The sequence below is a fragment of the Chlorocebus sabaeus genome, chromosome 10 (assembly GCF_047675955.1).
Source record: "Chlorocebus sabaeus isolate Y175 chromosome 10, mChlSab1.0.hap1, whole genome shotgun sequence".
NCBI classification, from domain to species: Eukaryota; Metazoa; Chordata; class Mammalia; order Primates; family Cercopithecidae; genus Chlorocebus; species Chlorocebus sabaeus.
In genome coordinates, this window is record NC_132913.1 from 62,120,050 (window position 1) to 62,146,080 (window position 26,031).

At 34.9% G+C, this 26,031-nt stretch overlaps 1 protein-coding gene across 5 annotated transcripts in view; it reads right to left on the reverse strand.

Annotated features, from left to right (window-relative positions):
• Nucleotides 1–26,031, reverse strand: part of CHN1 (chimerin 1) — a 197,951-nt gene that overhangs the window by 75,431 nt on the left and 96,489 nt on the right. For all 5 annotated transcript variants that reach the window (XM_007965409.3, XM_073019827.1, XM_073019830.1 and 2 more), the window contains one exon: nt 1,394–1,682. In XM_007965409.3, the coding sequence (XP_007963600.1) occupies nt 1,394–1,682 (289 nt within the window). The remainder of the gene's footprint in view (nt 1–1,393; nt 1,683–26,031) is intronic.

Here is a 26,031-nt window from a genome sequence, read left to right on the forward strand (position 1 = left end):
TATTCAAATATAAGCATTACTCAAAAATGCCATAGATGGAAAATCAACCAATAATGAGAAAATGGGAACTAGACCATGAAAAGAACAATATTAAATACAACAGGTATTTAGGATTTTAAGCTCTGGCTACTTCCAAACAAAATTTGTGATTCCTAGCAAATATGAATATATAAAAAACCATTTTTATATATTTTCTACAGTTTATCCTTTTAAATGCTGATTTCTCCGTAGCCACAAAATGCCAATGTAAGATCTGCCAAAAGCTAAAATTTGAGCTGGACACAAACTTTCTTATTTTCATTCTGTACCCAAATACTCTAAGGTAATGGGAAATTATTTGAGGATGCTGCCTTGAGGTAAGATGGCTGCTATATAATAACATTACCACCAAACTTACATTGAGTGTCTACATGTGCCAAGTGCTGATGGAGCATTTTACACTAGCTATCTCACTCACTCCTCACAGCAACTTGACCATTATCACAATTTTACAAATAAGACAATCAAAAGCACAGACAAATCAGGTATTACAACTTGCATACAGATCTATTTCGTGATAGAATCCAAGCTCAAGACCTACTACATTTCTTTGATTTAGCAATTGAAGATACTTAAAAACATAACTATGAATTAACACAGTTCCAATTACAATACATAAAATGCCCCCAACTAAATGTCACACACTATAAAACATCAGGAAAATCTCTTACTTTTTTCTTGGGGGTGAGTAGGAGGCTGGGGACAATTTTCAGAAGTAAAATAATCTTAATGCCAAGAAATTAAAACTTTTATGTTAACCTGAAATATATCACAATTAAAATATGACAGCTAAAAAACTTAAATTGTCTTTTATAATTAAAGAAAAGTAAAAGTAAATCATACTCATTCAATTACTTCTTAACAGATGATAAAGAGATAAATCGTCCTACTCAAGAATGACTGACTCCCAAAATGTGTGTGGACATAACATCTTGCTAAGAACACAACTATTTATAAAGTAAATTATCTTTAAGGAAAACAGAAAAGTAATTTTGTGAGACAATGCAACCCCCTCAATTGCTTATGTAATAGTAGCTATCTTTTCTTGACCAGGAGTTATGCTTCTGAACAATTCCCTGAACTATTTTTTATTAGGGGCCATTTTTCCAACATAGTTTTCAAATTGTGAAACGGATAAAACAGAACACAATGAGGAATATAAAATATACCTGACATATTTTAATAGAACAAGAATTAGTTATATGCAAAGTTCAGCATCACAGAAACTAGACATTAAGAAAAATGCATATACTTTCCAAAGCACTGTGGAGAAATCAATCTCTTCTGGCAATAATGGCTTTCTTAAAAGAACCCCAAACAGAAAAAGATAAAGTGTGGTTTCATAGTAGCTTACCCTTTTCTCTGACACCCCATCCTGGCCTGTAGAATCTCTCTCATCATGTGTCTCTTTCAGGACTGGCATATGTTTTTTGTATGCTGGCTCTCTGTTTAAGGTTGTGTATCCTATGTGCTCATATATTGGGTTTATCGTCATCTTGGCAATGTATTCTGCTGCCTTGGTTTCAATATAGAGAGTAATCAAGCCATCAGTCACCAGATCGTGGATGGACTCAAAGCGTTTCTCCCCAACAAAGTGCTTGCCATCGTAGTAGAGCCTGAAGTTTCTGGTTTGACTTCCAAATCTGCCTCAATGAAATGGGAAAGATGTTTTTAAGAAAAGTAAGCAACTGAATTCTTTCTGAAAAACAAAACAAAACAAAACAAAAAACTATTGCTTTGTTTTGTGTGTGTCTTCTTTGTTTAAATAAGCTGTGGCTAATCTCTCTGAAACGTCTGGAATATATAAAATTAAACCTTTGAACACAAAGAATGAACTTGTAATAACTAGGGACAACTAGTCAAAAGCATGCCTACCATAGAAGGAAGAATTTTTTTTTATTTATCTTTTTAAACCACTTTATTGTGCCTGTGGAAAAAATGGGAGAAAATAAACCTCACACCACATTAAAACATAGTCAATATTCAATTGGCCAACTCCATAATAGATGACATTTCTATACTAACATTTTTTCTTCAAGTTGATCAATAAGAATATTCAATGTACTTTAGACCTCAGCAGTCATGTCTTTTAAAAGGAAAGCTCCATTTAGGGCTAACCAGAATATGATGCCAGCAATCAATGTAGAGCTGACTCCAGAAACCTGAGCCATGCAAGGCAGCATGGCACAGAAACACACTTTTGCTACTTCTAGCCACAAGCCAAGGACTTATTCTTTCCTTTTTAAAAAGTCATTATTCTGTCTGCTGGTTAGGTCTGTGCAAGAAATGTTTGCAATATATATATTGCACATATATGGCACAAATATGGCACAAAAGTCATAAGCTATTGGACTATAGAAATTCTGCTTTCAATTTTATGTTCTGATGATGTGCTCTAACAACTGAAGTATAATGGTTTACTTTTATGATAATTTCAGTATTTTGTTTCCTGCAGCAAGCCTCAGAAATGGATCCAATTTGGCATGATTAACATCAGTGTCCTTGCAGGAAGACACAGGCAAGAAAATGCACTGACTCTAATGAAAGCAGATGTCAAAAGGCAACATGGTAACAAGAGCTGCCAATGTCACAGTCTCCTGAAGGTAACCCTGAGTGAGACTAATTAAAAACTAAACAAGTCACAAAGGATATATTTAATTTCACTGTTAAAAGTACACAGAACAGGGATGAACTAAAACACTAAAATAAACGCTGTTTAAGTAAAGTGTTAAATGGGACTACAACCTTGTTACATAACAAAATTGTTCTGGTGTAGGTTATATTCCAAATGGATAGGAGTTAGAAACATCTTAATGTGGAAATAAAATATGTAAAGGAAATAAAATATTTTTAAAAATAATGGCCAGAGGCATGTCTGTTTCTTTGGTTCAAATTAGACTTTAATAACGATTTAATCTAGAATTCAACGTACTATCCATGTTGGCCCTTCTAAAGTATAATTTATCCATCCTTTAGTAACAATCAAATTTTGATTTACACTTAAGTAAACTATCCATATAATTAAACTTTCTTGTTCTCCATTTTCCTCTAATGTTAAAGACACATTTCTCCCAAGCAAATTTTCATTATAAAGCCTAAAAAATTAGAAAGGTGAAATTTCTACAGCAAAGTTAAATACAAAAGTTTTTCAGTTTAATATACTGCTCTCATAATTTCCTTTTTTTTCTAATATACATTATCTGCAACATGGAAAGTAACTTCATAGCTTTTACAAGACTCTTACAATAATAAACACACATAATACTGAGTCCCTTTATATTTCAGTTGTATCAGAGACATTTCAGTGAGGGCTCAGACCATTTTACTCCTGCTGGGACTTACGATTTTACAGTGGGCATTTCCACAGCGGATATAGCATTTAAAAACAATTCAACAATAGTGTCAGTCATTTAAGTACTCAATTGCCTTCTGAAATCTGAGAAGTATAGGGGGCACAGGGCATGAAGGTAAGATGGTTGCACTGGGAATGGTTTGACTGAAGAGTGGAAGTCTATCTAGAGTTAACTTTCTTTCCAATGGACGATGCCTAATTCATCCAAGAAGAGGCCTGGCTACCTGAAAGGAGCTGTGCAAAAAACCCCATTTGTCCTTTTCTCTTTCACAACTCAGTGACTTCAGAAGATCCTGCCCACAATTTCCAATTCCCGCTCTGCCTGTACTTCAGCTCCAGGCTTCCAATTCAATAAAACTTTCAGTCTAAAGGGAGATGATCAGATAATGAAAAAAATTTATAACATGGTTTGATTAAAACTTGGCTTCAAAGGGCAAAAAAAAAAAAAAAAAAAAAAAAAAAAGAATTTCCATTTTGGAATTATGATTGATCTTTTTAAAGAAAAATTGCATTATATTTTACTAAGAGAACTGCCAAGCTTTCGTTGCCTACTCTGAGCTACTCTCTTTAACTTGGGAAGTTACCTAGGAACAGCACCACAGCAGACTATCAGAGACTTCTCCACTTTCTTTATCTGAAAGGCATATTGTGCTTTGTGGGATTAGAAGAAGAGAAAGAGGACAGAAAATCTTTGAGAAAGGTGGGAATGGATGTGCCTATTCTACATAGGAAGAGCGATAAAGGGGGAGATTCCAAATCTAAGGTCAAAGAAAGACTCTTTCCTTGAAGTTCACTGCTTGCAGATTGTCATTTATTCAACAAATAGTTAACAAAACACCCAGGTACTTTACTGTCAAGTATTAGGTGGTTCACAATAAAGTTCCTAGTCCCTTGGTAACCCCAATGGTAAAAAGATAAACATAAAACAGGGTCAATACAAAGGCACAAAATGCTAAGTTTAAAAAAGTCCATCTTCAGATTGATTTATTTTAATAACTATATACATATAGAATCTTGCTTTTATGTAGAAAGATTCTGTAAAGTGATTCACAAAACCAAGTGAATCCAGTATCTCCCTCACACCATAAAACCAAGAAACTCACTGCCTAGTACAACAGAGCACAACAGTTAAGCTTACATAAGATCTCAGAGCTACTGCTTATGTCCAAGTACAAAAGCACCCTTGCAGTCTTATCCTGTAGTCTTGAAATACGCTTTGGCCAGGAGCAGGCAAATGTGGGTCCTATATGTTTAAGAGAAAACCTTAGGCTTTGGCATCAGACAGTTGTAAGTTTAAATCCTGGATCTGCCACTTCCTAGCTGGGTGACTTTGGGAAAATCATTCGTCAGATTCTGCATCTAAAAAATAGGAATAACATCACCCTACCCCAGATGGCTGGGAGGATTACATGAGGATATTTAAGTGAAAGCTAAATATATATAGTAGGCTCAAATGGTAGTTTCCTTTCTCCTTCTCTGTTAGCTTAGGCCCCTGCAGAGAATGACAGAATGAGTTACCAACACTAAAGTAAAACAGCAAAAATATTCAATAGATATGCATGGAAGATGGCTAAATAAATAACTGGCAACACTGGCTGTACAGAAACATCTCTGCACTGATTTACTTTACAGTTAACAAAAGGCAAGGAGGGGCTCTTTGTGAAATTTTCTTCTGGATGTCTCTGAATAAGTTTGTATTTGCCACTTGGTTAAACAGAGTGGGAAGACAACAGTGTGCAAAGCGGGGAGGAGAAGCAAGCAAAGAAGGTCTTTCCACTGTGTCCTGGGAATGAGGCCTCTGAATTCAAAGGCGAAAGCTGAGAGATTTACATATATTGAAAGCAGGACATATTAAGTGGACCTAGTGACAACTACTGAACCCTTGACTGCAGAGCACTGATTTGTAAAAACTATTGAGGGCTACTCATATTGCCTATGAGTCCTTAAGAATCGGTTATTAGTTTTACTTACTTTAAAGCACCAGAGACTGGCATAGTACTTGGCATATATCATGCCTCCTAAGTAAGTGGAATAGAATTAGTAAAAACATCATAAATGGTTTCCCCTAAGTTAGCTAGCTATATGTAATAATAAAAAGAATTTTTTAAAATATACAGAAATTACATATAGCTGCCAAAATCATTTCCCTTTGACTTTTATAGGATAATTTTCTTTTCATCTTTTCCTTTTATTATCTGACTCTGCCCTTGCTTAATAGCTGTTTATTCCTTGGTGAACATACTTGAAGCTGAATAGGCCCAATTCTCACCTAGGTAGAGTTCAACAAGATGAAAATTCATTTTTTCCAGAGTGGTACTATAGTAAACAAATAGAAAAGAAAAGCTTTTAACTGCTACTGTTGTACATAATACCGCTTTCTAGAAAGAACATCTTCCTCCAGTGATTCCAGGTTTTGGGTTTCCTATTTTAAAAAGCTGTTTAATGCTGTGCCCAGATGCATTCAGATGCCTTTCAAGATATATAATTCTAACATCTTTTCCAAAATAAACAAAATCCTTAATATACCATATTTTCTATTTTTCAGCAAATAAATCATATCAGCAACAAATTCAGTCTAGAAGAAAAAAATGATGAAAAAAATGTATAAAGAATAGCTTTCAGAATTTTACTTTACTTTGTACAAAACCAAGAATTAATTCTAATTTGAGGCCAAAGTGATTTGAAAGAATCTCTTTGAAGGAAAGCTCCAAGCTAACAGATGTTTTGTGTTAACAAACAGAAAACAAAACATATACAACACACTGGTCTAAGCTAACAATAAAATGTTAGAAGTATTTCCCGCAACCAACATACAAAAACAGTTTTATTTATCATAAATATAATTTGTGTGTTGTTTGCCAGAGTCAGAAAAGCTAATCTAATGGTGAAATATAAATATCTCACACATTCATTCAATCATAAGACACTCTTGGAAGAAAAGTTGAAACAGAAATAAGAATATGATGATGCATTCAATTAAATACTAAAAAATAAATTTAGATGGATTCTATGAATTAAGGAAGGCTATGGAAGACAAAGCCTTAAATGATCTCCCATCCAAAACTTTGTTAGGCTATGACTTTTGTCTATCTTGCTATATAATTTTGGATTATGGGGAAAAGTATTAAATTATGTCAACTCATAATGATATTTCCTTGGCCAAATAAATCATTTTCAGAAGAAATCCAATTTGCCTAATTAAACTTCCAAAGAAGTTTGCCTAATTAAACTTCTGAACAGTGGAACTGACATAGCTCTGGAAGGATTAACTTGAAGTCTATTAAAGAAGCAATTAGATATTCCTCCTGCCCTCCCCAATCCTGTCCCTATTGTTATCCCTTCCCCACCATGGCAGAAGACTTAAGTTCTGTTTTCTAGGCAGGATAAAACATGGAGATAGGGAACTAAGGGAATACAAGCAGAGGTATCATCTTGAAAACTAAGTGAAAGTTTTAAATACCTAAAATTTAAATACTGAGGAAACTGATACCTCCATTTCTCTTCAACATGAGGTTATCAGAAGGCTTGTACCTTCCCTGATAGGAGACTGAAAGATTCTACTCTTGGAAATCTGATCAACTCAACTAAAAAAAGTAAGAGTAGAGACCATCATCCTATAATTGTCAGGCTTCCCCCAAGCTCTCATAACTACCACCCAGCTTTTTAGTGTCCTATATGCTTGAGTATGAGCCAAGGATCACCTGACATCCGAGGAAAACTCCTCTCATGAAAGACAAAGACTATGATAAACAAACAGAATCAAGGCAAGTTAGAGGAAACAAAATCATGCATGGGAATGAAAATACGCTCAAAAACCCAAAATAAGATGTTTCCTGTTCCTATTCTTGAACAGAATTTAACCAAAAAAATTAGAATGCTATAAAAAAGGAATATAGAATACATAGAAAAATAAGTAGAAAAAGGAATATAGCATAAATGAAAGTCTTTTTTAAAAAAGAAAAAGTTGAGAAAATTTTAAAGAACAAAAAGACAAAAAGATGAAAAAAAAAGGAGAGAAAATAATTAAGATAGAGAATCAATCCAGAAAGTCTAACATTTATAGAAAGAGAGAAGAGACAAAATGGAAGGGGAAGGAATCAAAGTGATAACTCAAAAATTTTTATTATAATGGAAGAACACACATTTACACAATGGATGAAAGCAACCCACACCAAGAACTGGTCCTCACAAAATAGTCCAGTAATTGCAAATAAATCCTCAGACTGGCAAAATTTAACAAGCTTAACAATACTAAGTACCAGCAAGGATACAGAGTAGCTAATATTATCAGTACCTGCTATATTATTTAACAAAGGAGTTTTACATTATTTACTAAAGTTGAATATATACATACCCTACAACATATTAATCCTACTCCTAGGTAACATCCTAGACAATATGTGTGATTATATGTACCAGCATATATATACATCTGGCAGCAACATCCATAAATAGCTAAACCTGGAAACCACATTAAGCATCCACTAAAATAGAAAAAGTTATGGGACATATACTGTGATAATTACTATTATGCGTTTGAGGGATCCTATCACATGCTTTTTCCTTCTCGAAAACTGTTAATGGTTCGCTACTACCTGTGAGTCCTTAAGAACAGGTTATTAGTTTTACTTACTTTAAAGCACCAGAGACAGGCATAGTACTTGGCATATATCATGCCTCCTAAGTAAGTGGAATAGAATTAGTAAAGACATCATAAATGGTTTCCCCTAAGTTAGCTAGCTATATGTAATAATAAAAAGAATTCTTAAAAATATACAGAAATTACATATAACTGCCAAAATACAATCAGATTACTGTAGTTTTGTTGGACATAATTTAAAAAGTGATAATTACCATGATAGAGTGTTTGCCATTTACGCAGCCATAATGGTCTTAGTGTGATGACCGGTATAATATGAAGCTGCTTTTTCTATTGACAATTGGGAGTAAATAAATGATAAACAACTTGTCTTTTTTTTTTCTGAGACAGAGTCTCCCTCTGTTACCCAGACTGGAGTACAGTGGCATAATCTTGGCTCACTGCAACCTCCACTTCCCTGGTTCAAGTAATCCCGAGTAGCTGGGATTACAGATGTGCACCACCAAGCCCAGCTAACATTTAGCAGAGTTGGGGTTTCGCCATGTTGGCCAGGCTGGTCTTGAACTCCTGGCTACATGTGATCTGCCTGCCTCAGCCTTCGAAAGTGCTGGGATTACATTAGTGAGCCTGGCCTACAAACAACTTTTTTAACGTAGTGAGCCAATTATATAGTAACTTCTGCTACCTACTATGTTTCATTTTACTGCTAAACCATAGGACCAATACTAAATATTGTGTCCCGCTACTACATAAATTTATATTTGTACTTACAGAAAGGTATTTTACACATATTCCAATCATTTAAAAACTAGAATAGGCCTAGAAATAATCAATATGTTTGAATAATTAATAATAGACTTGGCTTATTCAAGAGTTGGTGTTTGGTCCCACTAAAGGCTAACTGAAATCTTACTATAAATGAGGCTACTACTATGTCAGGACAAAAAGTCACACCATGACAGAAGTCTACAAAAGCACAGAGTAATACATAAGTGTGAGCGTGTGTACAAACACAAACCCACAAATTCATATGCAGATTTTTCAGATCCCTATTTAATTCTGTTAAACAATACAATGCTTTCATTTAATCATTTCTATATAAATTACACCATCCTAAGTATCATATGTGGAATACAATTTAACATTTTTCTTGATGACTCAAGTTTATTAACATATTACTGTTTGAATACAGAAACATCCCAGAGACTATTGTAGTGTATTGAGTTGCCTTTCTCTAACCTAAATTGACCCCAATTATTGAACTTCTAGTTCTTAGATCTAGTTTTATATTTTTAAATCCTCCTTGCAGGTTATTAACTGTGTTCTCCTTCCAATTTGCTTTTTATCCACTGTAAGCTTGGAAACAAGACAAAACGATTTATTAATTTTTATATAAAACTGTCTTAAATAGACTCTGATTGGGATTATTGAGCACTCTTTTGGAATAAAGGTATGGGTTTTGTGATGGATATTTAGGCATTTCCCATTTATTTCCAGCTTCAGGACCATATTTTGGAGGTCTGACGCTGTTAACAGTCTGATTTCCATATGGGCAGGATGCTACTATAAATGAGCAGACACAGACCTAAATTTGGTCAAGCACATGCCTTTAGGTTTAGGACTTAGTATTCATTAACAATCAGCAGAGTACCACATTTTTCTCAGAAAAAAAGTCTTACTAAAAAAAAATCCATTTATTAATGTATAATTTACATAGAATAAACTGCTTCCACTGAAAGTGCACAATTCAATGTGTTTTGGTATATATTATTATCATGGTCAACATGTAGAACATTTCCAATACCTACAATGGCTTCCTCATGCTTTTCTGCAGTTTGGCCTTGTCCTATTTAACCACTTAATCTGTTTTCTGTTACTTTAATTTTCTATTTTATATAAATGGAATTATATAACATGTATTATTTTGTGCTTGGATAGCTAAGTTTTTAAGATAAAAAATTACATTAAGCTGATGGCTATTCTTATCAGACTTTAAATACAACTAGACTAGGATTTCTGACTCTGGAAAAGCAATAAACCATATTTGTATTTGCTACCTAGTTTCTGGGGTTAATTAGCTTTTTCTCTCTAATGAAGATATTAGGCATCAGATATAATCAACCTATTAGATGAAAAAAAGAATTATCAACATAACAATAGTTACCACTTGTTGCTTTTTAATGGCTAAGAAGCAAGAGGCTTAAAATGTAACGCAGAATGTATCTCTGTGTTTATTTTAATAATACTATCTAACACTTTTTTAGTGTTATATCCTAGGCACCACGTATGTATTATCTCAAATAATCCTTCCAGTATCTCTAGGAGGTATTATTATTATTATTATTACATCCTCATTTAATAGATAAGGAAACTGAAATTTAGGGAGATAAAGTAACTTGCCCAAAGTCATATAGAAAATGTAAAATAGAATTTGAATCCAGGACTGTCTGACTGCAAAGGCATGTTCTGAATAATCAACCACCTATGTTTATTTAAAATCACAGGGCCAAAAAGATTATCAAAAGCCCCATAATTAGGCTATGTATTTTTTAGAGCAACATAACAAAGAAATCATAAATATCTGTCTACTTAAGAGGTCCTAAGACAAGAGTGGTAAACGGAATGAAAAATGGATTTCTGCAGTTTCTTATTTATGCCAAGAACTGTATCATAGAAAAGCGTTCTAAGTCTGACAATTTATTATTCAATGCAATTCTACTAAATAAGCCCAGTATATGCCAACCACTGCACAAGGTTTAAGGAAACCAAGATATACAAGATGTCATTTCTGCCCTGGAGGACCTTAGTTCATTTTTAAAGACAGATAGACTTATAAATATTTACTATAGGTAGTGCCTGCACTTAGGTATATTTATAGAACATGTGAAGATATTTTCAGAAAATAAATTAATAACTATATGATCAAAAGCACCAGGAAAAACCATATTCAATAGAGACTCAAATATAACCTTGCACATTAGGTACCATCTCTAAAAATCAAAACACCTGAGTCATGAAGAGATTTTTTTTTTTTTTTTTTCAGTGAACCTAAAAGCCTGGCAGCAAACAGTTACTGGAACCCTTGGCGAAATTTTGAAAGTCCTAGCAGGAAAGGTCAATCTGCAGCTTGGAGAATAACCATAATTGAGAGCAGAAGCTGAGCCAAAAGCTACACAATTGTCTGAAATAAGAGCAGATGGGGAGCAAGAGGAGGGAGAAACACTCACTCGGAAGGATGACAAGATCCATAAGGTGGTGATTGTAGCCTGGGGATAACATGAAGCATTCATAGATCTGTTCTATACTCAAGGAAGAAAGGGCAATATGGGGTGTTGAGGGGAGACAAATCAAAACAAACATTCAGTGCATTTAATAAGATAAGGGTAATATATCAATAAATCAAAATACCTTTATGAGAACTTCAGAAACCAATTAAGAAGCTGCAGTACTCCAGGTAAGTGCAAAGCCCAGAAGAGGTGCATTGAAAGGTAAGAAGAGCCATTTCACTTTATCCACAACAACCTCTTCCCCAAGCTGGCATAGTTAAGCTCTGTTTGCAGCTTCTTGGGTGATGGGGGAGAGCAGCAGGAAGAAGAACATGCATGCAATGTTAGCTTTTCAGAGGGTTTCTTGAAGGATTGTTTTCCTCTTGCCTCACAGAACTCAAAGCAATAATGGAACTGGTAATGTAAGGATGGCTTGCAGCAGCAAAAGAGGTCTTATGGTGCCACAGAGAAGCCAGTGCAGCCCGGTGTGAATCCACCAAAGGTGGGAGGGAGAACACTGGAGTGTGAATATGGTGTTCCAACTTTTCAGGGAGCCATTCAAGGGACTAACGTCTCACTTGATTCAGGGGAGAGTGGGACAGCTTGCTGCTGCAGACCAAGAACCTGCAAAACTACCCACAGATACCAGAGGGAGCAAGAGATTAAAAGCTCCTGAAAAAGAAACCAGCAAATCTCTCTAACTGGGAAATTATACACACAAGGCCAGTGAAAACACATCTCCCCTAAAAGGTTTTAGAGGCCCCTAGAATCTCTACATAGGTTAATTGATAAAGGTTTTCTCCTGTATGAAACCAGTCCATAAAGGCTGAAAAAGGCGGTTATTTTTTTCAAACACACTCAGCTAAAAACAAGAATGAACTTATAAAGCATATGAAGAAACAAGGAAATAGCACAATCAATGGAACAAAATAAATATCCTGAAACTAAACCCACAGAAATGGGTATCTATGAAATATCTGAAAAAGAATTCAAAATAAATGTCTAAAAGAAACTCAATGATCTACAAGACAACACAGATAAGCAACTAAACAATGTCAAGGAAAAAAATGCATGACAAAATAAAATCAACAAAGACACAGAAACTATAAAAAAGAAACCAATAAATTCTATAGCTGAAGAACACAATAAATGGATTAAAAAGGGGTTCAACAGCAGACTTTATACAGCAGAAGAATCAGCAAACTTAAAGACAGGTCATTTGAAATTACTGGCCCCAAAGAATAAAGAGAAAAATGAACTTAAAAAAGTGAAGAAATCCTAAGGGACTTACCGGATACTATGAAGTGTATCAATATACACATTATGGGAATTCCAGAAAGAGAAAAAGCAGTAGAGCTAATTTGAAGAAATCATATCCCAAGTTTGAGGAAAGGAAACAGAAATCCAAATTCAAGAAGCTTGAAGAATTCTAACCACAATAAATTTGTGTGTGTGTGTGTGTGTATGTATATACATGAAATATACAAAAGAAAATGAGAAGGGAATCAAAGCACATAAAAAAAAAAAAGAATGAAACAAAAATGAAAGCAACCAGAGAACAGTGACAATAGCTATAAGATAAGCAGAAAACAATTAACAAAATGGCAATAGTAAGTCCTCCACTATCCGTAATTAGTTTAAATGTAAATGGATTAAACTTTCCAATTGAAAGAGAGAGAGTGGCTGAATAAATATACAAGCAAGATTCAACTATACACTGTCTACAAAAGACTCATCTTAGATGTAAAAACACACAGGCCAAGAGTGAAACGGTGGATATCTTTATATTCCATGCAAATGGTAACCAAAGGAAGGCAGGTGACCATACTTGTATCAAGGAAAACAGACTTTTACTAAGTAAAAAACTGTTACAAGAGGCAAAGAAGAACATCATATGATAATAAAAGGGTCAATTCACCAAAAAGATATACCACGTATAAATATAAGGATACAGGCACCTAGCCAGATGCATAGTGTGTACCTGCTCTAGTCCCAGCTACTCAAGAGGCCAAGGCAGAAGCATCATTTAAGCCCAGAAGTTTGAGACCAGCATGGGCAATACAGCAAGACCATCTCAAACAAGAAGAAGAGGAAGGGGAAAAAAAATATATATATATATATATATATTCACCTATTAGAGCACCCAAATATACAAAGCTAACACTGACAGAATTGAAAGGAGAAATTCATAGTAACATAATAGTAGGAAATTTCCATACCCTACTTTAATAATGAATAGAAAAACCAGATAGACAATCAACAAGGAATAGGAAGACTTAAACAGCATTATACCCCAACTGAACCTAACAGGCATACACAGAACACCCCACCAAACAGCAGAAGAATGCACAATCTTCTCACATATACATGGAATATTCTCCAGTAGGCCTCAAAACAAGTCTTAAAAAATTTAAGAAGGCTGAAATCATACCAAGTATCTTTTCTGATCACAATGAAATGAAACTAGATATCAATAGCAGTAGAAAAACTAAAAAATTCACAAATATGTGGAAATTAAATAATATACTCTTGGAAAAACTATGGGTCAAAGATGAAATCACAAGGAAAACGAGAAAATATCTTGAGACAAATGAAAATAAAAGCACAACATACTTTTGGGATGCAGCAAGAGCAGAACTAAGAGGCAGTTTATAGTGGTAAATACTTACATTAAAAAAGAAAGATCCCAATCAAATAATTTTACACCTCAAGGAACTAGGGGGGAAAAAAGGTCCAATAAAACCCAAAGTTAGCAAAAGGAAGGTAACAGCAGTAATTAGAGCTGAAATAAACAAAATAGACCCTAGAAAAACAACAGAGGAAAAAAATCAACTATGAGTTAGTTTTTTAAAAAGATCAACCAAATTGACAAGCCATTAAGAAAACTATAGCAAAGACTCATATAAATCAGAAGTGAAACAAGAAACATTACAACAGATGCCACAAAAATAAAAAGTAAAAGAAATGACTATGAATAATTATATGTCAACAAACTGGATAACCTAAAAATGAATTAATTCACATAAATATAAAACCTACCAAGACTGAATTATTAAGAAACAGAAAATCTGAACAGACCTATAACTAGCAAGGACATCAAATCAGTAATCAACAGCCTCCCAATAAAGAAAAGGCCAGGACCAGATGGTTTCAGTGAAAAACTCTACCAAACATTTAAAAAAGAATAATTGTCATTCCTTCTCAAACTCTTCTAAAAATTTGAAGAGCAGGTGTTATTATTTGAATGTCTGTGTCCCCTGCAAAATTAATGTTAAAACTTAATCTCCAATGCGGGAGTATTAAGAGGTGGGGCCTTTATGAAACAATCGGTTCACAAGGGCTCTTACTTTGTAAATGGAATTAAAGCCTTTATAAAAGAGGCTTCACAAAGGGTTTGGCCCTTTTTCCCTTCTGTTCCTTTCACAATGTGAGAACACAGTGTTCAAATTGCCATCTTGGAAGCAGAGTCTGGGCCCTCACCAGACACCAAATGTGCTAACACCATGGTCTTGGATTTACCAGATGCCAGTACTATGAGAAATAAATATCAATTGTCTATATATTACCCAGTCTGCTATATTTTGTTACAGCAGCACAAACAGACTAAGACAGGAAGGAGTATTTCCAAACTCATTTTATGATGCTAGCATTACTGTGATACCAAAGCCAGACAAAGATTACTACGAGAAAACTATAGACCAATATCCTTGATGAATATTGAAACAAAAATCCTCAACAACCTAGTGAACCGAATTAAATAGCACATTAAAAGAATTACATACATAAAATGAAATTTACCCCGGGATGCAAAATGAGTCACCATACAGAATCAATAAATGTAATATACCACATTGACAAAATGAAGGGCAACAATCACATGATCACCTCAATTGATGCAGAAAAAGTATCTAGCTAAATTCAGCACCCTTGTATGATTTAAAAACAAGAATCAAAAAACAAAACACCACTCAACAAACTGGGAATAGAAGGAAATTACCTCAGCATAAGAAGGGTCATAGATGAAAAGCCCTCACCTTATATCAAATTTAATGCTGAAAAACTGAAAACTCTTCCTCTAAGATCAGGAACAAGGTAAGGATGGCCACTCTCACCACTTCTATCCAACCTAGTACTGGAAGTTCTTGGCAGAGCAATTAGGCAAGAAAAACAAATTAAAAGCATCCAAATTGCAAAGGAACAAGTAAAATTACCTCTGTTCACAGATGGCATCATCTATGTAGAAAACCTTAAAGACTCCACAAGAAAACTATTAGAACCAAAAAAATGAATTCAGTAAAATTATAGGATATAAAAATCAAAACTGAAAAATCAGCTATATTTCTGTGCAGTAACAATGAACAATCTGAAAGGGTAACTAAGAAAACAATTCCATTTACAAGGGTATCAAAAAGAATAAAATACTTAGAAATAAACTTAAGAGGCAAAAGACTTCTATACGAAAACTACAAAACATCACTGAAAGAAATTGAAGAAGACTCAAATTAATGCAAAGACATTCGGGTTTACGGGTTAGAAGACTTAATATTGTTAAAATGTCCATACTATCCAAAGCAATCTATAAACTAAAGCAATCCCTACTAAAACCTCCATAGGATTTTTAAAGATATAGAAAAAAGATTCTGAAATTCATATGAAATCTCAAAAGACCACAAATGGCCAAAACAATCTTGAAGAAGACAGACAAGGCTGGAGGCCTCAAATGTCCTCATTTCAAAGTATATAACAAAGCTACAAAGCTACAGTAATCAAAACTGTATGGTTTTGGACACAGACCAATGAAAGAGAACAGATATAAACTCTCATGTGTATGGTCAAATGATCTTTAACAAGAGTACCAAGACTACACAACAGGAAAAGGATAGTCTCTTCAACAAATAGTGTTGGGAAATCTAGATGTCTATATGCAAAGGAATCATTTGTATACACCATGTACAAACATCAACTCAAAATGGATTAAAGACCTAAATAGAAGACCTGAAACAATAGAAATCCTAGAACAAAACACAGGGGAAAAACTTCATGACATTGGAATGGGCAGTAATTTCTTGGCTATGACACCAAAAGCACAAGTAACAAAAGCAAAAATAGACAAATGGCACTATAGCACAAAAAACTTCTGCACAATGAAGGAAACAATCAACAGAGTGAAAAGGTAACCTACGGAATGGGAGGAAATATTTGTAAACCATATTATCAGATATGGGGCTAATATCCAGAATATATAAAACATATAAAGAACTCCTATAACTCAATAACCAAAAGGTAGTAATAACCCAGTTAAAAACTGGCCAAAGGAATAGACATTTCTCCAAAGAAGACATACAAATGACCAAAAAGCATATGAAAAGATGTTCAACATCACTAATCATCAGGGAAATGCAAATCAAAACCATAATGAGATATCACTTCATGGCCATTAAAATGGCCACTATCAAAAATAAAAAAACAGAAAATAACAAATACTGGTGAGGATGTGGAGAAAATGGAATGCTTGTGTACAGTTGGTGAGACTGTAAAATGGTGAAAAACACTATGAAAAACAGTATGGGGGTTCCTCAAAAATAAAAATGACCCAGCAATCCGACTACCGCATATCTATTCAAAAGGATGGAAAACAGGATCTTGAAGGTACTTGCACACCCACATTCACGGCAGCATTGTTCACGATAGCCAAGATGTGAAAGCAACCAAGACGTCCATTGATGGATGAGTGGATAAAGAAAATGTGGTACAGTAGTCCACCTTATCCATGGTTTCGTTTTCTGTGGTTTCAGTTACCTATGGTCAACCACGGTCTGAAAATATTAAATGGAAAATTTCAGAAATAAATAATTCATGTCTTACATTGTGTGCCATTCTGAATAGCATGATGAAATCTTGCCTCTTTACTCTCTGTCTCTCCCAGGACATGAACTGTCCCTTTATCCAGCATATTCATGTTGTATAAGCTACCTACCTGTTAGTCACTTAGTAGCTCATTATCATCTGGAAAAAACATAGTATACACACACACACACACACACACAGACACACAGGATTTAGTACTATCCACAGTTTCAGGCATCCACTGGGGTCTTCAATGTATACACCGCAGATAAGAGAGGACTACTGTGTGTATACACACACACACACATATACACACACAATGGAGTATTATTCAGCTTTTAAAATGAAGGAAATCCTTTCATATGCTACAACATGGATGAACTGTGAGGACATCATGTTAAGTGAAATAAGCCAATCATAAAAAGAATCCACTTATACGGATATCCAGAGTAGTCAAAATCATGCAAACAAAAAGTAGAATGGTGGCTGCTATGGGGTAGGAGGAAGGTGGAAATGGGGAGTTGTTCAATGGGTATAGAGTTTCAGTCACACAAGAGGAAAAAGTTCTGGAGATCTGTTGTACAACAATGTGCATAGAGTTAACAATACTGTAATTGCACTTAAAAATTATTAAGTTAAAAAAGATAAATAAGCAAGTTCAGAAAAACAGGGATATAGATTAGAACCAAATGGACAATCCATTGAGACAAATTAATAGCTGCCCTTCCCTCTGTAAATCCAAACACATCTCTTCATGCAAGACAACAGAAGTCATTACCCTTAATCCAAAAACTGAATGGACTATCTGAAAAATTATGCTATTCACAGCAAAGTAGGTCTCTGAAATCTCAATCCCTTCAGATTCTACTATAAGTATTAATTATATATATGCAAAGTTTCCATTTTCTCCTCAGCTCAACTCACAAAAAACTGTTCACAGAGGAGAGCTGAAGGTTCATCAACAGTTTCAGTGAGCAGAGAGAAGTCAATGTGCTTAAAATCAAGACATTGAAACATTTCTGATAAAAGAGGAAAGTGACTTCAGACCAATTAAATAAGAACACCCAAAACACCTATACTGACTCTAAATCCACATCTATGTATGCTTATATGACATTTATAAAGTTCTTAATAATTTTGGGCTTCGGTTTTTTTTTTTTTAATGATAGAAGCTGGAAAATGAGAAGTCACAAAGATCAAATCTAAAATTTAAAAAAAAAACACTCCTTTATATATGAAATCTACATATGTTCATTATAAGCCCCAGTACAGTATAGAGAGCCTGGTGTGTACTCCTGAGATAGAACTGGATACTGCTACATAACTCATTAACTTCTCTATGTATTAGATATGCTAAAAATTAAGCTTATAAAAGAGAAAACACAAATCTCTTAACTTCACATATTTATCTGTATTCTCCTTCCTCTAAAAATCAAGTTCCTTATTTTATTTCATACTGTTTACAAGGCATGTTACCAGCCTGTCACCTCTTCCTAAACTTTGCTAATTTCTTAAAAACTAAACACTTTTAAATCACAGTTTTCTAAAAAGCATATGGTGACATCTGGCTGGGCTAGAGAGGACAGTTTAATTAGGTAGGTAACTATATGAACTTAATATATATCTTTCAATAAAAGTATTTTAGTAACCAATACATGTATTTGTGCTAAAAATTATGATGTCAGTCCAATTCACAGTTTGTCACATCACGCTTTTAAACAATTTTGAGAAAGACATGCAGACAGCACTACACAGAAGCCCACATTTTGTGTATATCATATTCATCCTCTTAACCTGCAGAGTAAATGAGTAAATTCAGATAATGACTACATTAAACATTTAACCTTCAATGGTGATGGGTATTGGCGCTTCTAGTTTTTCTGTTTCCAACACCACTGCACTTAATTCTGTTTATCAACAAATCTTCAAAATTTGTATTTGTTGGTTAATGAATATCACCAACCATATATATATATATATAAAATATACATATATTATCTAATGGTATAAATTACCTTTTTACCTATGCTGTAAATATCATATCAACGTTCAAATTATATATATAAATTTAGTGAAATGGCTTATAATTAAATGTGAAAGAGTACAGAGAGGAGGGAAGCAAAGGAAGAAAGGAATTTCTCCTCCCACCTTCTATTGATACATTCTGGCAAATTCTAAAATTGGTGTATTCCAAAATCTGTGTGTTCTGGCAAAATTTGGATATAAAATGCTGGATAACCATTTGCAACCTTGTTCTCTTTCTTATCCAGTTTCTGAAATTTACTGATTTTAAAGACTGAAAAGATGATTATTCCTGAATAAAGCAATATCTTATTGTGTACACTTACTGAATTTTTATTGCTTGGCACATTATAATGTAAGAGAAATGCATTTACTCTTTTGTATTTTGGCAGAGCAGAAGCCTGTCCTTGAACGGTTGTCAGCATAAATGACAGAAGATCAACATTTGCCTTAAAATCACAACAGAATTATCAACAGAGAAAATAAACCTCTGTGTGCTTGTGTGTGTTATACATATATACACATATATATAAACATATATATTTTCAGATACATCTTAGACGTGTTAGTTCTACTGGCAGGATAGTTTAAAAAAATCAAAATACTCCAAAGTTTAGCTCCATATAATAAAGTATTCCCCTCAGCTCCTAAGGTAGTTCAAAGAAGCAATGTAGAGTTTCATCAGCCCGTCTAGTGGCTAGTTAAGCTACCTATATATGTAAGTACTTTTATTTGGAAAACAAGCAAACTCATAACTCGATAGAAAACACAAAAATAAATACAATGAAAATGAAAGCTGGCTAAGCAAGACAGTTCAGACAACACAGAAATAATAGGTTCCTTAGAACTGATTCACAATCTATTCTCTTCTGGGACTATTAATAAAAAAAGGCCTGCGGGTGAAAAAAAGAGGCAGAGAGAAGGAAAGAATGCACTTAAAGTATTTCTGCAACTGAATGACTTGCTCCTAAATCTGACAGAAATCCATCTTTTATTTCTGCTGCAGAGACTACTGATAGCCTCCCAATAATCATTTCTCTCTTTTTTATTAGTGATAGAATTCTGGTTTTCAGGTGTGAACACGGCTCCCTAGACTAATGACTACATTTCTCAGCTTCTTTTACCTTGCTGGTAGGAGTGACAAATGAGAACAAATCAAAATGGTATCTTCACCCCTCTCCGTCTCATTAGCTGGAATGTGCATATGAAGTCTGGTGCCTTGCAGCTACCACGAGATAAATTTGGGTGCCACACACAGGAAAAGCAACAAAATGGAACTAGTCTGGGCCTCTCACCTTGTGGAGAGCCACACCAGCCTTGAAGTCACTCCCAATTCTTTGAACATGGGAGAAAAATAAACAACTATTTTGGGAAAGAAATTGTCACTTCTGGCCGCGTGCGGTGGCTCACACCTGTAATCCCAGCATTTGGGAAGCCGAGGTGGGCGGATCACGAGGTCAGGAGATTGAGACCATCCTGGCCAACATGGTGAAACCCTGTCTCTACTAAAAAAAAAAAATAATAATACAAAAATTAGCTGGGTGTGGTGGTACGCACCTGTAGTCCCACCTACTTGGGAGGCTGAGGCAGGAGAATCACTTGAACCCAGGAGGCAGAGGTTGCAGTGACCCAAGAGGGTGCCACTGCACTCCAGCCTAGCAACAGAGCAAGACTGTCTCAAAAAAACAAAGAAATTGTAACTTCTTATTGAGTTACTTGTAGTCAAACCTAATTCCAGTTCTCATTCCTTACTGCAAAGATAGAATAATTTCATTATTTCAAGAGTTTTTTTCTACAAGATCACGTCTCTCTGGGCATACTACTATAAATTTTTAAAAAGGTGATTCTATGTTAACTTTCTCCCCAACAGTGGCAGAAAATTCTTGTCTAAGAATTCTACCATAATAACAAAATTAATAAACTAAAAAAAATATAAACAGGAAGTCCCTAAAATATTCTCAATTACCTATTATTGCCACCCCAAAATATGCTCTTGTCTGTCTGTTACAATGATATAGGAAAAATAAAGAGTACAATTTTAGTTATTTTTATGGGAATTGGGCTTGCTTGGAAAATTCCAAGAAAATCCTGGGGGAGTCACAGAGCTTTAAAACTCCTTGGCTGCCAGTGGGACAGGCTCCTTTGGTTCCTAGACCCCCACACAGCCTTGTTACCTTCTCAATTCCTTTTTTATATACATTTATACCAGTAGATGCTTTTTGAATGAAAAAGTGGTTTAAGAAGCCTAGTCTAAGAAAAATTTTGGTAATTGAAAAGGTAGGGCACTCAGGAGAAGACAGACACAATACATATGAATTAGAAAGAGTCACAGTATAGGTAAGTTTAAAAATCATCAGTAAAAAATAATAGCAATTATATGAGAACAACAAAAGCAAAGTGAAAAAAAAAAACCACTTACATCCTGTGAATATCTTCTTGTCCCTGTGTTTGCGACTGAGTAGATATGTCAACTCTAGATTGTGCAAAGAGGTCAAAGATTTGCCAAAGATGGTAGCAGTAACAGACAGAGGTCGCCAAACTTCAACTCTAGAGGGAAATCTAGGCCACTGCCTATTATTGTATCACCAACAGGTTAAACATTGGTTTTAAATTTTTCAGTGGTTACATTTTAAACAGCTACACAAGTATCAATATAACATAATATTCTCAACTGGTCTGCAATGCCTAAAATATTTACTATAGGATCCTTTACAGAAAAAGCTTGCCAAAACCTGATCTATGTGCCTAGCCATGTCTTTTTGACTAAAATTAAGGACAGGAAAAATAAATGTAACCTCAATTTTGAGGAACTTGTCAAATTCCAAAGTAGAGTTGACAGCAATAAGACGTTAAGAATAATTCCCCAAAATTGGGAAGGGGGACAGAAAGGCCACCAGGATTGAATTTGAACCACTGCTTAGCTATTAGCAAACAAATCTTAGAATTATACCATGTGGTATTCTGTGAGGCATTAGTGTAATCTATCTTCAAAAAAGTTAGGGAAATAACAAACTGTCAGTTTTTATGTGTATATGTATGTTCATTTTGTTTCATTGCAAAACTTCTCAGAGTCTTTAAAACTATCCCCAGGTTGGCCGGGCATTGTGGCTCACACCTGTAATCCCAGCACTTTGGGAGGCCAAGGCGGGTGGATCACAAGGTCAGGAGTTCGAGATCAGCCTGGCAACACAGTGAAACCCTATCTCTACTAAGAATACAAAAAATAGCTGGGCATGGCTGTGGGCGCCTGTAATCCCAGCAACTCGGGAGGCTGAGGCAGGAGAATCTCGCTTGAACCCGGGAAGCGGAGGTTGCAGTGAGCTGACATCACGCCATTGCACTCCAGTCTGGGCGACAGAGCCAGACTGTCTCATAAACAAAAACAAACAAACAAAAAATATCCCCAGGACAGGGATACAGTATGCAACAATCCCCAAATATATTCTACTTTACTTCTGTGGTACCTATTAATATTTTGAAGAAAGTATTAAATACAGTTGGGAAAATATTTATCTCATATAATATATAATATATATAACATAATATCTCATAATAAATTATTGGTGGATAAACAAGTTACATGTATAAAACACACCACAAAATCTAGACGAGAATAAATGTAACTACCAAGGCCAGGGGCAGTGAGTCACAACTAAAATCACAGCACTTTGGGACCCTGAGAAGGGAGGATTGCTTCTCGGGCCAGGAGCTCAGGAGGCCAGTTCAAGACCGGCCTGGTGGCACCCTGTCTCCACATAAAAATGAAAAAATTAGCCAGGTATGGTGATATGTACCTGTAGTCCTAGCTACTTGGGAGGCTGAAGCAGGAGGATCACTTCAGCTAAGGAGTTCCAGGATACAGTGAGCTATGATCACACTCCAGGCTAGACAATAGAGCGAGGAACGCCGTCTCATAAAAATTTTTAAAACGTAACTATCAAGGCCAGGTGCAGTGGCTCACGCCTGTAATCCCAACACTTTGGGAGGCAAAGGTGGGCAGATCACCTGAGGTAAGGAGTTCACGACCAGCCTGGCCAACATGGTGAAACCCAGTCTCTACTAAAACAACAAAATTAGCCGGGTGTGGTGGCAGGTGCCTGTATGCCCAGCTACACGGGAGGGTGAGGCAGGCGAATCACTTGAACCCAGGAAGCAGAGGTTGCAGTGAGCTGAGATTGTGCCATTGCACCCCAGCCTGGGCAAAAAGAGTGAAACTCCATCTCAAAAAAAAAAGTAACTATCAAACCTCTTGTGGAAGTGTGCTATCTAGGGCAAAGAAAAATGGAATAAATTTTATAAAATAAAATTTTCACTTAGAAAAAGATTCACTAAAGTGTAACCAGGAAACACTAAATTATGTCAAAGACTAACAAAAATAGAGAAAACTTGCATGGTAAATATAATAAATGGTTGCATAAGTACTATACACAAAATATATAGGGCAATGGACATGAACAGGTTACTAAGAAAAAAGGTAACAAGTAACTTTCTTGTGTTCATCCACTATTGATCTACTTCAGCTGTTTATTCTTCAGAAGCCAAAGGGAAATTCAAACTTCGGTCATGTCACCCTAGCTCTTAGAATAAAGAGCAAAATTCTTAATGTGGCCTACAAGAAGCAGATGTGCAGCCTCACTTCTTCCCTCTCCAACTCACTGTGCTCCTGGCCATCCTCTTCTTTCAGTTCAGAGATGTGCACTGCGGCCCTTGCATGGACATGCTGGTCCGGCTTCTAGGCTCTTTCTCTTTGCCCTCTCACTCTCTTCCTTTAGATCACTCTAACAACCCTTCAGTTCTCAAATCAGATTTTCCTTTCTCAGAAAAGCCTTCCCTGACTGCAATTTAGATTTAGAGTTGAGACTCCGGGTTTAGATCAGCTCCTCCTTTATGCACTTATAGTTCCCTTGCTTTCCTTCCACAGCAACTTGCCTCAGTTTTTAGCTTGGCATTTGTGGGACAATTCATTAAAGTCTAATCCTCTCTCTACCTAATAAACTGTTAAGCTCCATAAAACCAAGGATCTTGACTGTTTTGTTCTTCCTTGTATCTCCAGCACCTAGAAGGAGACTGCAGTTTTCTAAAAACAAAGCAACAACAAGAACAACAAAAGTACACTTAATAAATGCCAAAAAATAATGTTTGTCTTTGACGGCCATGAGATTATAGGTAATATTTTTCTTTTCCTACTTTTCTGCATTTTATATATAGTACACATGGTAATAAAAACAAAGTTACTGATAGACCTACATTTAAATAAGTAAATACAAGTGAAAATCAGAATTTTTAAAAAGGGGAGGTGAAATCTGACCTTATGAAGAATTAATTCAAATAGTAAACTTCCCATATATTTATCAACATGGAAAATATTCATGATACACAGCTAACTGAAAAAAAGCATACCATAAGATAGTGTACCTGGTATAAAGTCATTTCTGTATAACTTGGGAAAATGCTAGAATTTCATACAATAGAGTTTTAACAGTGATTATTTCTGGATAGTAGAATTAGGGGTGCTTTTTGCTTTTGTGTTTTTCTACATTTTAAAATATTTTTTGTATTGTATATTTGTCAGGGAAAAAATACTAATCTTTTTGAATAGCTATCTCCTTGTGCATTTACAATACAGTTCAATTTGCAACACATTTTCAGGAACATACCAATTTTTTCAAGTAAGGGATGCCTTATGTTAAACTACCCATTTCCTACTGTGTCATATCAACTACTTTCTATAGTTTGCTTTATTAAAGAACACCTGAGCAAGAATATCTTACATAAACTGGAATTATTATATCAATGTTTTTTAAAAGCTTTTTAGCAATAATATATTTTTAAATAAATTGTGCTATCCCCTTCATCAATATTAATTTTCCAATACTGCAGAACTAAATGTTACTGTCATCATGTGTTATCACTTACTCTTACATCTTAAAATTTTCTCATAAAATGATTCATAATCTAAACTAAGGAGAAAAACAGTTTTGAAAAATTTTCTACAGAACATTATTTTTCATTTATTCCAAATAGCACAACAAGAAGGTTTGCAGGAAATGGAATGAAACCATGGTAACCAACTGAACCTATCATGAGCTATCAGATCAAAAGAACACACAGTACATTACACGTCAACGCCTACTAGCAGCATAATCCTTCCCCAGTTCCTTTTGATCCTTCTTCTTTAACATGAAAAATGCTTTCAACCAATTTTCATATTTTAAAACTGCAAAAGCCCCTTTATCAATATCTACTATGATTCTCTGGCTTTACTCAGGAACTCTTTGGCCAAGCTCACTTTATAAGTCAACCTAATGTTTTGAGATTCAGTTATGAATTGTTGGGTGTTTTCAATCATTAGCAAAATTACATTTTTTATTTCAGTGCATTTTATCATTTTCTAATATAGCAGCAATAGTTTCTTCACACAAAATCTTCAGAACTGTAAAGATTATATCACCCTCTCACAGAAATCCCTTGCTTAACGGAATCTTATCAGTATTCTAAACTCAAAGCTACAATAAGTTTAGTTTGGGCACTGAAGCTAAACTCACAGAATCTGGCTCAACATGATCTTAAACTACCAATCAGCCAAAACTAAATAAACAGGTAATGATGGCTTTTGTCAGGCATTAGCTGTTTATTGCACAACTATATAGTCAGGCAGACAATAGGGCAAACCTCCGCAAAGACTAGAGATCATCTTTGCTGTTATAGTTGGCCACTCCTTAACAATTTTCATTTAAAATAAAGCACGATATGCATATATGCCATAAAAACAGAAGTATATTTTATGCATGACCAGTTTCTGGAAGGATAGACAAGTTAATTGTGAATGGTGTTATCTCTAGGGAGTGGAATTAGAATTATGTCACGGTGGGAAAGTACTATAATTTATCATTCTAAATATTTTT